The sequence below is a fragment of the Hyperolius riggenbachi genome, chromosome 10 (genome assembly GCF_040937935.1).
Source record: "Hyperolius riggenbachi isolate aHypRig1 chromosome 10, aHypRig1.pri, whole genome shotgun sequence".
Taxonomy (NCBI): Eukaryota; Metazoa; Chordata; class Amphibia; order Anura; family Hyperoliidae; genus Hyperolius; species Hyperolius riggenbachi.
Window position 1 is genome coordinate 275,410,432 of NC_090655.1, and position 15,252 is coordinate 275,425,683.

The 15,252-nt window shown below is 45.0% G+C and overlaps 1 protein-coding gene across 1 annotated transcript in view; it reads right to left on the reverse strand.

Annotated features, from left to right (window-relative positions):
* The window catches only part of LOC137537221 (uncharacterized), a 256,733-nt gene that overhangs the window by 15,438 nt on the left and 226,043 nt on the right, over nucleotides 1-15,252 (reverse strand). The window contains 1 exon segment of the mRNA XM_068259321.1: nucleotides 1,409-1,455. Coding sequence (XP_068115422.1) covers nucleotides 1,409-1,455 — 47 coding nt within the window.

Here is a 15,252-nt window from a genome sequence, read left to right on the forward strand (position 1 = left end):
TGTCAAACCAAGAAGTTAGGCCCGAAGTACATCTGTCCTTTACCAGTCCTGAAGACGATAAACCCAATGGCCTTCAAGTTATACCTTCCAGATTCTCTACGGATTCATCCAGTCATTCATATCTCCTGCCTGAAAAAAGTTGTACCTGGTACTTTTGCCAGCCATTCTTCCTGTCCTCCTCCTCCAGATCTTATTGATGGAATAGAAGAATATGAAGATGAAAAGATTTTAGACAGCAGAAAGATTAGGAATTCCATCCAATATCTAATTAAATGAAAGGGTTTTGGCGTGGAGGAGAACTCATGGTAACCTGCTCTAAATATTCATGCTCCCAGGCTAATTAGACAGTTCCATCAAAAGTTTCCAGATAAACTGTGTCCTGGGGGCACCCGGAGTTTGCCCCTGGGGGGGGGGGGGGAATGTTATACTCACTACGCCTAATGGACGGAGGGCAGGGCTGATGGGGAAGCGCGCTGGGGAGGCCAGGTTGATGAGAGGTGGCCATGCCTACTTTCCACAGCATAGCCCATTGGATGGTGGCCAGAGTCCTGCGGCCAGGACATCCCGCAGCTAAAAGCGGGACATTTCCCGGGACCCCATGCAGCCTGGGACAGGGAACCCCAAATCCAGGACGTGTCCCTGCTAAAGCGGGAGGTCTAGTCACCGTATGTAGGAGAGCTGGGTGCAGAGATGAGAAAAAGGGACACTTAAGCCACGCCCCTGTCACACCCCTGGCAACACCCTCACCACGCCTCTAGTCACGCATACCATAAAGATTTTATAAGAAACATATTTTGTTTTATAATTCAAACCACACTGGTTCTTTCTATCCTGGTTCATTTTCCTTCATATTAACATTTTACAATTATTAATATATCAATTTAAAGGTTGGGAATAAAGTTTAGAGTCAAACAAACACATTTTTAGTAAAGAAATATATATATTTACATAGAAAGAGGGACAAAGTCCTGAAAGAGGGACAAATGAGGGTGAAAGAGGGACAGTGGAACAGGGCTCCCAAAAAGGGACTGTCCCTACGAAAAAGGGACAGTTGGGAGCTATCCTGGCTGGAGGCAGCATCTGTTTAGTGATGCATTTATTATGCAGCTTAATGCCCAGGAGGGGAGGGGGTGCTACTGACTGTGCCTTCTGTGGCTGCAGCTCCCAAGCACTGTGAGTCAGACAGGAGAAAAGCCCTGTGTGACTGCTCACATTCCATCTAACACTAATGCTCTCTTCCCCATCTCTCCTATATACAGTTATTGCTGCATACAATCTCTATGCTCATTCATACTATTACTATCCTCATACTTGCCCATGTCTGCTCTGATCTCCCCACTGCAATACATCCTGTACAATGCCCAGCAGCCATATATGTGCTAGTATATAACAAGGATCACACAATTACCTCTTCCAACAACGTGTCCTCTCCACTTCCTGCAACTTCTCTTCTTCCTGTCTTACATCACTTCCTGTGTGTGTGATCGCCATCTTGTGGTAAATAGACTAACTGCAGCCTCTGTTTGTGGGATCTCCTAGGCCAGAGACCCACTAGGAGTGATATCAAGAGTTTTCAAATCGCAAATCGCTCACAAAATCACTCCTAGGCCTGGTGCACACCAGAGGAGTTTTTCTGAGCGTTTTGAGTATTTAAATCTGCTGCTAATGTTATCCTATGTGTCTGTGCACACTGGAGCAATGAGGTTTTGTAAAAAAAAACCCATAGTATTACATTGGGAAGAGCTTTTAGAGGTTTCAAAAGCTCTTCCCAATGTAATGCTATGGGTTTTTTTTTCACAAAACCTCATTGCTCCAGTGTGCACAGACACTAGTGGGTTTCTGGCCTTACTAGTTGCAGATTGCCTATAAAGCTCCTGGTGAAGCAGAACCCCTAGCAGTGTGTAAGGGGTTAAAAGGGACCAAACTGGGCTCAATGTTAAGCAAAACAAAATTTGCCATCTTAAAACAGAAGGTATTTGAGATTATTCAGAGTGGAGTGAGCATATGATGTATCCCACAATGCATCACTGCTGAATATGCAAATCACTCCTTTTTTGTCTCTGTAAGCTAAACACAACCCCAGAGCCACTGGAATGCAATGATGAGTCATCTTGTTAATATTACAGAGCCTCAATAATCCAACATGAATACAGACTGGCTGATCCTCCTCAGTGCATGGCATGGATTAATATTGCTCTGTGGGGAAGGGCTTGGAACACCTTCTCAGTTACAGATTGCCCAAGCTGAACAATCTATTATCATTATCATCATTACTATTTTCAGTTACTACACAACAGCTTCATCTACAGATACAACTACAAGAACTCACACACTAAGATGAGCGCATGATTCTGGGCTTACGGGTGTGCTAGTCTTTGGCAGTACTCAGAAATGTGAGTACTTCTTAAGGCTTCCTGAACAATACTGCAGCGCAATTTTACCTGGCGGGTCAAAGAAGTTATACCGGGCGTGGCACAGTAACGACGGCCACTGACTGTCCTCATAGGAGTTCACAATCTAATCTCTTGTATAGTCATAGGCTAATGTCCCTACCATATTATTATTATTATGTATTTATATAGCACTGACATTTTCTGCAGCAAATTAGTGTTCATAGTCCTGTCACTGACTGTCCTCAGAGGAGCTCACAATCTAATCACTACCATAGTCATATGTCTTACCATATTATTATTATATATTTATATAGCACTGACATTATCTGCAGCACTTTAGTACATAGTCCTGTCACTGACTGTCCTCAGAGGAGATTACATTCTAATCACTACCATAGTCATACTTTTTAGGAAACAAACATATTGGGACTGCTTTTCAAGCTGCACACCACAGCCCTTCCAGATGTGTTAATTACACAGTGGCCCTAACCATAATAAACACCTTATCTGGCTATAATATTGGGTGGCTAATGATGCTTATACCCACATGCACTAGGCCCACATCAACACTCCATTATTGGCGGACTGGGAGCGTCATCTGTAAATACTGTAAAACGGCCAGTGGAGCCAGTATAGAGCCTGTATTAGGCTAGGATCACAGTTTTATACAGAGACTCATCTCACGATAATCCCTTAATATCCCCCCATTCTCTTCTGGCTGTGCTCCTACTCCCAGCAGCTGACAGACCGGTAGCCAGGACATGGAAGTCCCCTCCTCCCTCCACCATTACTGAGCTTATGGAAAGTGTCCTGGAATCAGGTGACTGGATGGGTAACAGCTCGGAAGTAGAATAAAAGGAGGCGCAAATCATCTCTGGTGTGCTCTCAAGATTTTTATTGCACTTTTCTCACATTCCCATTGTAGTCTTTGTAGTATAATTTTCAGAGGGAGGGGGATACCACTGATAAAAACTGATTAGGTGGTTGCCCTTGGTAATCACTGCACCAGCGATCATCTGATGAGACTGCACTTACTCTTGTATCAGCTGGACCTTCACACAGCTGCAGCTGTATAGACAAACCAGAGACACTCTGAGGCCATTAGAGATTTATTGCACAGTCCACAATGCACTGCTCAGCCTTGGTTACAGAAACAGTGGGACAGAAAACACAGATTAGCAGAACATACATCAGCTCTAAATAGCGGTCAAGCGGATACCATTCTCCCCTACCTATAACTACGGCTACATCTTATATACAGAAAACTCTCCAGCATACCAAGTGTTAAGTAGGCACATTCCACTATAGGTGGGCTGTGGGTGTGTGAGAGCCAACAATCACATCTGGAGCTTTTATTGGCTTTCATGAGAATGTGATGGGCAGCATACCTACTACACAAGTCCAGGAACTCTGGGCCATAATTGGAGTTCTTCTGGGGAACTTATGTTAATTTTCATGCTGTGATTTGTTTACACTTCTGGTCCCTGACAGTGCCGGGCTGTCTGTACATTTGAGAAGATAAAGCTCCATGGCCTTCCGCAAAGCATGATGTACTAGAATGATCAGAATTATGTTTCTCTAGAATACATCTTAAGGGAGAACTCTGAATATAGTTTTCTGAGGGATTTACATGACAAGAACCCCGCAGATTCTTACAATCCCCCCGTGAAGACATATGTAGAATTCTTACCAATGTTTGTATTTATATTTAACCTTTAAGCTCTACCTTTGGTTAGACAGTCCATATGAGTGTGTTTTCCTCGTTATGTTTCACCTTTCCATGCTCACACACTCTCCCTTAATTAGGAGTTTGTGCACCGGGGGAGAGAGAGAGCACAAGACCTCTCGGCCTCCTTTATCCTGGGTTTCTGTGATGCCCTAACTTCTAGGCTGATGTCACACATCTGCTCAGCAGCATTTGTGTCACATGCATGTCACTTGCACACTTGCATTCTCATGGAAAAGTGAAACTTGAGTTTAATTGACACAGCAGAGAACTGGTGACAGGGGTCTTCTAAAAAACACATTTAAACAACAAGCTCCTCTTCATATTTATTGCCTGAAGTTTAAGAAAACAACTAACATTTATATGCTATAGCTTATCCCAGAACTATTGGCCTATAAGATTGTGTATCGGCCACTAACCTTCTAACCATGTGGATTTTGTTTGAGTAGTTTTAAACACAAACTCGCCTGTGTAATGATGCATATGATTGTAATCTCCATCATGATGATCAAGGGGTGCAGAAAAGAAGTTGAAAGCCGCAGAGGCCCAGTCTGATGAGCTGAGTAATAAAGATTTCATTTTCATTGGCACGAATTGGAGACGTCTCATGTTGTAAGTTAATTTTCATTTAACATCTGGTCCTTCGAACCGGAAACCTATTGTCATAAAGAATTAAGGCCTAGGAGCGCGTTTGTGACTGGCGATCAATCTAATAGAAGCCCAGTAAAGTCCTCCGGGGTAGTGTTGGGCGAACAGTATTCGCCACTGTTCGGGTTCGGCAGAACATCACCCTGTTCGGGTGATGTTCGAGTTCGGCCGAAACACCTGATGGTGTTCGGCCTTTTAGTTCGGGTTCGCCCGAACTGCTCAATGCCTGGCCGAACAGGGCCCCTGTTTGGCCGAACAGGGCCCTGTTCGCTCGAATATGGCCCCCCTATGGGGTCGCAGGCATAAGGGGGGAGCATGCCCCGATCGCGGGGGGGGGGGGTGTCGGAAATTCCCCCCACCCCCTCCGCTAGCGCTCCCCCCTCTGCCCGCTTCCCCATAAAAAAAGTTTGTTGAAAGTTAAATAGTACCTGGTGGTGGCTGCTGCAGTGGCTGGGTGGCAGTGGTGTGAGTGAGGAGGAGGAGTCCGAGTAGGATGCGTTGAGGCCGGGCAGCGGGCGGTTCAGCGGTAGTACCCTTGTGGTACTTCCGCCCTTTCTCTGACCTCACGTCCTCTACGTGATGACGCATACGAGGGTACGCGTCACGTGTACCCTCGTATGCGTCATCACGTAGAGGACGTGAGGTCAGAGAAAGGGCGGAAGTACCACAAGGGTACTACCGCTGAACCGCCCGCTGCCCGGCCTCAACGTGTCCTACTCCGACTCCTCCTCACTCACACCACTGCCAGCCAGCCTCTGCAGCAGCCACCACCAGGTACTATTTAACTTTCAACAAACTTTTTTTATGGGGAAGCGGGCAGAGGAGGGAGCGCTAGCGGAGGGGGTGGGGGGAATTTCCGACCCCCCCCCCCGCGATCGGGGCATGCTCCCCCCTTATGCCTGCGACCCCATAGGGGGGCCGTATTGCGGCATGTTCAGGTCCCCATTGACTTCCATTGAGTTCGGGGTTCGAGTCGAACATGCCGAACATCTGGCCCATGTTCGGCCTGTTCGGCCCGAACCCGAACATCCAGTTGTTCTCCCAACACTACTCCGGGGCAACGTTCCTTTCAAAAAGGTGGCCAAACGCAACTAGGTCTCATGTCCTTGTGACATACGGTTTATTTCGAACCGTGAGACTTCTTCAGCCAAGGTCGGTGAAATCGCCTGCTTAGGATTCTAAAACAAAGTTCTCGGGTGTCCTGAAAGCTTCTTAATTGTAAGTACTACCTTTTATTTCTGTAACTTCTCTGTAACTTTTCAAAAACAGGGCTACACAAAATTAAAGTATCTTGGAGTGTGTGCCCCTACATAAAGTTCCACACGCGGAGTTGGGTCAGGTCCCCAGCTGCAGCCCCCGAGGTGCCTTAGCAGGAAAGTTTCTATCTTAGTGCAGGCACGCTGCGTCAGCGGGAATTGTAAGATCTTTGCTCTGTAAATGCAGGATATCTTTGTGCATAGAAGGCAGTATATTTTCCGGGGGGGGGGGGGGAGCCTGTGACTAATAATCCTTTCGTGTAAGTGTGTGAACTGGGGGAGCGTTGTAAATGGGCCAAGGTACAGGCAAGATTAAAGGTACTGATGATGAGTATGTCATGTACAGAAAAAACAAAAAACTGGGTAAAACATTGCAGCCTGTGGAGAAGTAAATATGGGTTTTCAGGACACCTGCACCCTGAGGGGTGCAAAAAACTTGTTTCTCAAATTAAATGTGAAGCGCATGGTGACAGGAAGCTAGAAGGTCGGTTTGGTTTAGCAGAAGCTAAAATATGGCTAGAAGAGGCGCATACGAGGCAGAAACAGGTGAATACATATTGGTTAGGAAAAAAGAACAAAGACCTGGAAGTGGTAACATGCACTCCACGTCAAGGCCCTCAGATCCCTCCCCCAGCCCAGGACCAAGCCGTACCAGTCCTAGACCAGGCTGAGGCCCTCCCACATAACGCAGATGGGGCCCCACAAGGAGGTGGAACTAAGCAAGAGGAGGTGGGGGGGGGCACAGGAGGTTTGGAGGTAGAGACAGATAGAGGGGGAATGCTGACGAGGGCCAACAAAAAGAAGATAGAGGGGGAGGCAGGGGTGCACGTTTCACAAGTATATCCACCACTTCCCCCACCATATGTGCACCTGCGGGCTACAGCCCCTGCCTATGAGGCAACGACTATGCCCATGATTCAGATGCCAAACCCTGCGGGAGGTGAGGCTGTGAGGGTTTATAGGCCATGGACAGATAATGATGTAAAGGAAGCTCTACAAGGCATACCCTCACATCGTGAGGACATAGTTACATGTATAAGGGATATGCAAGTGTGTCACACAGTATGTGGTGGATCATAGAATTTGCGGACAGAGTGATTTTCTAGAATGCACCCGATACCCTGTATGTGTGATCAAGAGGAAGGGGAAGAAAGCTGCTACATATGTTTATGATTGCAACAAGGATGAAAGTAATTGTTATGTGAATGGTGGTAGTTGCCACACGCGCTCACAAAAGCGCAGATCTAAAGAATACAAAGGTCGCAGAGAACGCGGAGAATGTTTTGAATGTGGTTTGAAAGGTCACCTGGCCCGACAGTGCCCCCAGAGGGCTCGAGGTCCACAGTGACGAAGTGTGGTTAAAGGTACCGAAGTTGTGGAAAATCACTGCAACCTTGAGGTCACCCTAGTAAGAAGGCAAATGTGTAAGTGAATTTATTGATGGACACGAATGTCAAAATGGAATGTTAAGGTGTGGTATTAAAAGGATTGTGTAAGAGATGTGAAGCTGGGGCTCTGAAATCTAAGTCACTAGAGCCCTGGGAGGTATATGTATCCAACCGTATCCAACAGAGGGAGAGGAGGGGGCTACAGGAGAGATTTCCCCCACCAGTACAAGTTATGAGCTGCTGTTTGTTTGCTTGTCTGTAAAAGTTTTATAATCTGTTTGTCTGATGTTTTGCATGAAGATTGGAGATTTAAAAGCGATTCTTACTGCCTGCAGTTGTCTGTCTGTGAATGTCGGTTACTTGTAATGTTTTTGTGATGTTAAATTCTGTAAAATTTGAGTGGAGTTTCTGTCTGGGATCTGTGTGAAAGTATGGTTTACGCCCACATTTCTGAGGTGGGGGCAAGAGGCCTCATGGACTACTGATCCCAGCTAGATGGTGGATTGTGTGTGTGTGTACAGGCAGAAAAGAGTGATTTGAAAGAATGCATGTAGTAAAATAAGAGGTTTGTTTAAAAGATATATATATTTTGTGAAACCCAGAAAGCGGGATATTAAAAAAAAACCCCCCGCAAATATTACTTTTAGTTATAAGAACAAGTATGATGATTTTCTTTTTCTGGGAACAATTGATTGCTGTATTGCTGTGGTATATGGGTCATTGTCATCGACTGATTGACTGTTTGATTGTCACATGTTTAAATTTTTATAATTTATGGGTATGTTAGAAGAAGTTCAGTAAAATGACTTGATAAAACATTTTGACTACAATGCCTTGTCTAATGGCGAACTGCGGAGAGGGATGCATGACTGTAGTTCTCTGCCAAGAGCCCGCCACCAGCCACCCCACCCCCACCAGCCCGACCCCACCAGATCCATCCATCCAACCCCCCCCCCCCTTTTTGCCCCGCCTATGCTGCACAGCCAGTTTGCTTGGGCACCTACGTATCATTGTCCAAAGCTGCACCACCCTGGCCCCCCTGCACCTTTGTTTTCTTTGTTGTCTACTGACCAGAGGATGTTTTTTCCCCGTCCGCATCTGCACGGTGACTTTTCCGCTGAGGAATTAACAAATCTTTGCGGATAAGTTCTAGATGCAAAGAAGGGAATACACCAACAACTAAGCTGGTCTTACAGTAGTGAGCTGAAGAATATCGTAGAATAGATAAGCTTCTTTCTGCGTCTTTGCTCAAGCTGTGTGTTTTATCGCTTTCCTTACGCCAGCCTGTTATATGGGATTCCGTCCCCCACTGTTTTTACTAACAGTCTGTATGCTTTCCCATCATGCATACGTTTGCGGCTTAATGGCATCCGCAGGGTTAGGTGTCAGCACCTGAGGAGCCCACCCGTCCCACAGAATTGTTTCTATATTCCATGGATGTTCTCCGGGCTCCCATAACACTGGCAATTCACATGTGTACAACATCCCACTCCCCTCATCTCCCGTGGCAACGACTTGGCAGTCCTGACGTCTACAACAACAACTACCTCTGCTGACTTGCAGTCTAAGACTTTACTTACAGGTCGCCCTGTACACTGCTAACCTACTAACCTTCCTTTGACTGGCTATGTTCAATTGAATTGTGGTTATGACACATGAGTCTTACATGTGTCAACAGGAGGGATGGTGGCTAAATTAGAATAAAACTACATGGGAACATTTGAGCTATTGTAAGAGGGCGCACATGGGCCTTCCGAGTCCATATTAATTAAAGATCCAGAGCCACAGCTTACTATGAACACTCACATAAAGCTTCGGTGGTTTTGAAATAAAAGAAATGTTGTTTGAATCTTGGTCAAGAAGAGCGCTTAGCGGTCATTTCCTTTTAAAACAGTAGCCAGATCCAATCTGTTCTTGATAGTTAGCACCACGGGGAAAAGAGGGGCGGAAATTTGAGATCCTGAGGCGACGGGAACATTTGCTTGAGCCTCAGTGCGACCACGATCTCAATGGCTGTGGGAAGATATTAGAAGATTCTTCCTAAGGCACAAGTGTAGTTCTTTATCTTGAACCATGGTGAAAAGGAGATAAAAAAGGGGGGGGAACAGATACCTAAAAAGGCTACATAGGGGAAGTTGGGTTAAAACCATAGCATTTTTAAAGGAAAGAAGAAGAAGAGCTCTGGAATGACAATGACAATGCCAGAACGACCTCCATTGAACAGCAACGACAGGATAGACAAAGACTACTGACCCATCCCCATCGGACAGTATTAACAAGATGAACGTGACTAGTACTAAGGCTCTAGCTAACGGTGGAATTTTTAATTTTTGGACTACTTTGGCAACTTTTACTGCAAACCAAATGAATGTGTCTGACTGTATTGTGTGTGCAGTGGCTAGACCGCAGATTGCTCTGGTACTAGTAGTGGCGAGTGGATCTGAGTTAGAATGTATGATACAAAGTATGATAAGTGTGAGTCAACCACGGAACTGTACCACAGAGAGAGCCCGTATGAAGGTACCAGGCATGCCGCAGCGTGCATTTGCTACAGCCAGCAATCTTACGTGCTATAATAGATCTGCCCCCAGTAACCATCCAATGACTAAGTATTGTGGAGAAATAGTGGAGGTAACAAATGATAAAGGGTTGAGCCTAGGAACAAAATGGCAGTTAGAAGATACTTGGTGGACTTGTGAACCTAACAAAGCAGAATCATCATTGCCACCAACATGGAAAGGGTTGTGTGCCCCCGTCTGGATGATAGAAATTGTAACTATATTACCCTATGAGTCTTTTAAAATTTTGGTGGATAAAAAGGTACACCGGAGTAAAAGGGAGGCACCAAAAGGGAGTTTGGACCCATATGTGTATATTGATGCGATAGGGGTCCCCAGAGGGGTGCCAGATGAGTTCAAGGCTAGGAACCAAATTGCTGCAGGGTTGAGTCAATTTTCCTATGGCCAACAGTTAACAAAAATGTGGATTGGATTAATTATATTTACTACAATCAGCAAAGATTTGTTAATTATACTAGAGATGCTATCGAAGGTTTGGCAGAACAACTGAAAGCAACATCATTAACAGCATTGCAGAATAGAATTGCATTAGATATGCTGTTGGCAGAAAAAGGGGGTGTATGTGAATTTTTTGGGGAACAATGTTGTACCTACATTCCAGATAATACGTCCCCTGATGGAAAAGTGACAGTGGCTCTTCAGCAGTTAAAAGACCTATCTGAAGAGCTAAAACGAAACTCAGGTGTTTCAAACCCAATAACAGACTGGTTACAGAACTGGTTTGGAAGCTGGACTTCATTTTTTCAGAGTTTTGGTATCGCATTCCTAACTGTTCTTATGGTTCTGTTCCTGCTAGCCTGCTGTATTTTTCCAATGCTGAGAACATTTTTTGCAAGGTTGATAGACAAGCATATAAGTACTACTATGTATGCAGCCTTAGCGCAGCATGATGAAAAATCATATGATGATCAGGGAGGAGATTGTGATGGCATGCTGGAGGGAGATGGCCAGGCCAACGTGTGAGGCAATTATTCCATCTCACGGCCAGAGCCTGATTTTCTTTTTGGTCATTTCACTTATATGCCCTGACTTGCTGTAGTGCATACCCATTTGCAGTAAAAGGGAATAGAAGGCTGTGTTTGCTTGAGTCTCCAATCCCTGTAGTGGAGAAACATTTGCAGATACCCGAGGCTTAAGCAAGCATGAGCACAGAAATGTGAATGTAAATATTTTCATGTATAATCAAGCCACAACCACAGTATTAATTATAAACAGGAGTGAAATGTGGAAAGAATTTACGATTTATAATTAATTCTGTATATCTTTTATATGTATTTTTGTAATGCTATAAACATCACACTAATTGTGTTAGAATGACACTTTAAGAATATGATCATAGCATTGTTTTAAAAAAGTACACGATGTAATCAAAATGAATGGAATACAGTTATTGTTCCAAAGCTTTCTTCAGTTGCAGGATGATATCCCTTCCCCCACTCTGCATGGCAGAAAGACAAAGAATTCCTTGAGCAGAAGCAGTTTGAACTGGATATTTCATTCTGGAGAAATAGAAACTTGGCCATGAGATCATTTCAGAGAAACGAAAGTGAAAGTTAACTTTGGAGGAAGTCTTCTGGGGGACAAGTAACCCTGCCCATAAAGGAGGACCGAGTCACCTTGATATATGCTGGTTGGACTCTTACCAGAAAGAACTGCCCAAAAGGAGGAATATTTTATCATATTAATTAGGATTTAAAAGGCTCTGCACACCAGGGAAAACCCACTTTCTCCTGCCTGAGCTGAGCTGTGTTAGCTGCGATTTCTATATGCTGGCATGTGAGAAAGTCCTCAGCTGAGTAATAAAGATTTCATTTTCATTGTCACGAATTGGAGACGTCTCATGTTGTAAGTTAATTTTCCTTTAACAACGTGTACTAATGCTAGGTGTTATGACGTACGCATGCGCAAAGGCCTAGCGGACGTTTGTACGCATGCGCTGCGTTTTAGCTCCAGAATTCCCTATACAAGCACTCCTGCCCATAGCCACAGTGCTGCTGTTTCTGACAGTTCTGGATGAGCCCGTGTATGGTGAATCCCTGCTCTGTGTTGATTACCAGTTGTGACCCTTGGCTTGTGACCGCGACTCCGCTTGATTGCCGCCTGCCCCGATCTCTGCCTGTGACCTTGATTCTGCCTGTTATCCGCCTGCCCCAACCTTGGCTTGTGACCTTGACTGATGGCTTTCCGCCTGCCTCAAGCCCGGATTGTGACCCCGACTACGTCTCTACCTTCAGCTCCTGGATCTGACGCACTGATCTCTACACCGCAGTGTCATCTGTTCTCCAAACCACTGTGGGATTACCTTAAGCGCAACCTGGTGGGCACTAGGCAGCGAAGTTCCTGCACTCCCCTCAGGGGGGTGTGGGTGACCCTTGGTCACTTAGACCCTGTGCTTGGGTGATCCATATCATAGTGGGGCAGTCAACAGCTTCTGCATCCTCCACATCCTAACAGGTACATAATAATACAGACAAATGGTGTACAATACCCTAAAACGGGAAGGGGGAGTCAATGCTTCTTATAGTCTGAATGCAGAGAGTTCCTGACTTGTGAACGCCTGCCAATACCAACCTCCAACCCGCCGCAATGGCGAAGACTCCCTGTACTGTGCCCATGCAGAGGAGGACACAGGGAGACACAAGAGGTACAAGGGGGCATAATCCACAAGATGCCCCTTCACTATGGATACACCAGGTTTAGTGTGTGGTGTGTGGGTGTGTGCGTGTGTGTGGTGTGTGTGTGTGTGTGTGTGTGTGTGTGTGGTGTGGTGTGTGTGTGGTGTGTGTGTGGTGTGTGTGTGGTGTGTGTGTGTGTGTGTGGTGTGTGTGTGTGGTGTGTGTGTGTGGTGTGTGTGTGGTGTGTGGTGTGTGTGTGTGGTGTGTGGTGTGTGTGGTGTGTGTGTGTGTGTGTGTGGTGTGTGTGTGGTGTGTGTGTGGTGTGTGTGTGTGTGTGGTGTGTGTGTGTGTGTGTGTGTGTGGTGTGTGTGTGGTGTGTGTGGTGTGTGTGTGTGGTGTGTGTGTGTGTGTGGTGTGTGTGTGTGGTGTGTGTGTGTGGTGTGTGTGTGGTGTGTGTGTGTGGTGTGTGTGTGTGGTGTGTGTGTGTGTGTGTGTGTGTGTGTGTGTGTGTGTGTGTGTGTGTGTGTGTGTGTGTGTGTGTGTGTGTGTGTGTGTGTGTGTGTACACTCCCCCCCCCCCCTGGTTTTTGTCCTCTAAACCTAGGTGCGTCTTGTGGTAGGAGTGTCTTATAGTAAAAAAAAAAAAATATGGTAAATTCCAAGACATAAAAGGGTGGGAGAGCCCTGCCCTTACTTGTAGTCAATAATGTTGATAAAGTCAATAAAGTCACCAAGAATAAATGCAGATCACCTCTCTTGGATGTTAGGATCGCTGTGGAAGGTAATAAGCTAGCGTGCTAGGCCTTTCATAATAAATTGTACTGCTGCCTCTGCCTGCCGTTACCCCCCCCCCCCCCTCTCCTGATCAGTGAATGGGAATATAATTCCCATTCACTGATCTAAGTCCCCCGCAGAAAAACAGACGCTCTCTAATCAGAAAAGTTTCCCAGCCTCCTTGTAGTTCCTGGAAGAGTGATCGTACGCTTCCAGGACTTTGACTGTGGCCATCTTGTGGCAAAATAGTAAACTACACTCACATACATTTTTTACATTACATTAGATTATTTTACATTTAAAATTATCTGTTTCCCTCCCAAACCAAAAATTACCCAAATACATTATTTAATAAAAAAAAAAAATAGAAAAAATTACAATTAAAAAAAAACAACAACAACATAAATAGTTACACAAGGGTCTGAACCTGTTAAATATGCATGTCAAGAGAGCATCTTATTATATTTTTTTCAAATTATAAGCTTGCAAATAGTGATGGATGCAAATTGAAAAAAATGCACCTTTATTTCTAAATAAAATATCGGCTTCATAAATTGTGATAGGGACATAATTTAAACGGTGTAATAACCGGGACAAATAAAATACATGAGTTTTAATTACGGTAGCATTTTTTTCTAAATCCATTTTAACTGGAAGATTAAGAAAGAAATGGAAAAAATTCATTATTTCTCAGTTTTTGGCCATTTCTTTCTTAATCTTCCAGTTAAAATGGATTTAGAAAAAAAATAATTCCTAGCAAACTGTACTACCCAAAGAAAGCCTAATTAGTGGCGGAAAAAAACAAGATATAGATCAATTAATTGTGATAAGTAGTGATAAAGTTATTGGCGAATGAATGGGAGGTGAACGTTGCTCGGATGCATACGATTTGACACTGTAGGCTGTGGTTAAAGGACAACTGTAATGAGAAGAAAAGGAGGCTGCCATATTTATTTCCTTTTAAACAATACCCATTGCATGGCAGCCCTGCTGATCTATGTGGCTGCAGTAGTGTCTGAATCACACCAGAAACAAGCATGCAGCTAATCTTGTCAGATCTGATGATAATGTAAGAAATACCTGATCGGCTGCATGCTTGTTCGGGGTATATGGCTGAAAGTATTAGAGGCAAAGGATGAGCAGAATAGCCAGGCAACTGGTATTGCTTAAAAAGGAAATAAATATGGCAGCCTCCATATCCCCCTTGTTACAGTTGTCCTTTAAATTTACTTCATACAGTCTCCAAATTGTGACATTATAAATGATCAGATTATTAGGGATAATTGCTGCAGATGCACACACAGCACAGTCCCCAGTTTCTGACACCAGCGGGGATCACCTGAAGTGGGATACATGTGCTCACCCCTTGCTTGAGCAACTGGCCTAAAAAGCACAATCCCCTCCCCAAATATTCCCCGAGCCTCCAGCTATGTCTTGCAGCCTTCCTCTTGCTCCTAGCTTCCCCTGTGCATGTAAGCCAGCGTGTCACCTGACCGGTATCGGGTCATGTGACATGCAGACTTGTGTGCACGGATGCTGGAAGCAGCTAGGAGCAAGAGGAAGACTGCTAGACATCGCTGGAGGCTCAGTAAGTATTTAAAAGCCTGCAAACACCCTAAAAACAAACTCGCCATTATCCCTCAGGCATGCCAGTTAGTTAAGGCTTCCGGTTGCCTCAACTAGCAGTAGCAGAGAGAGAGTGCTACTAACAAGCTACAGAGGATGCGCAACTGACAAGCTACGGAGGATGTGCAACTGACAATCTACTGAAGACGCGCAACTGACAAGCTACAGAGGACGCACAACTGACAAGCTACAGAGGACGCACAAATGACAAGCTACAGAGGACGCACAACTGACAAGCTACAGAAGAT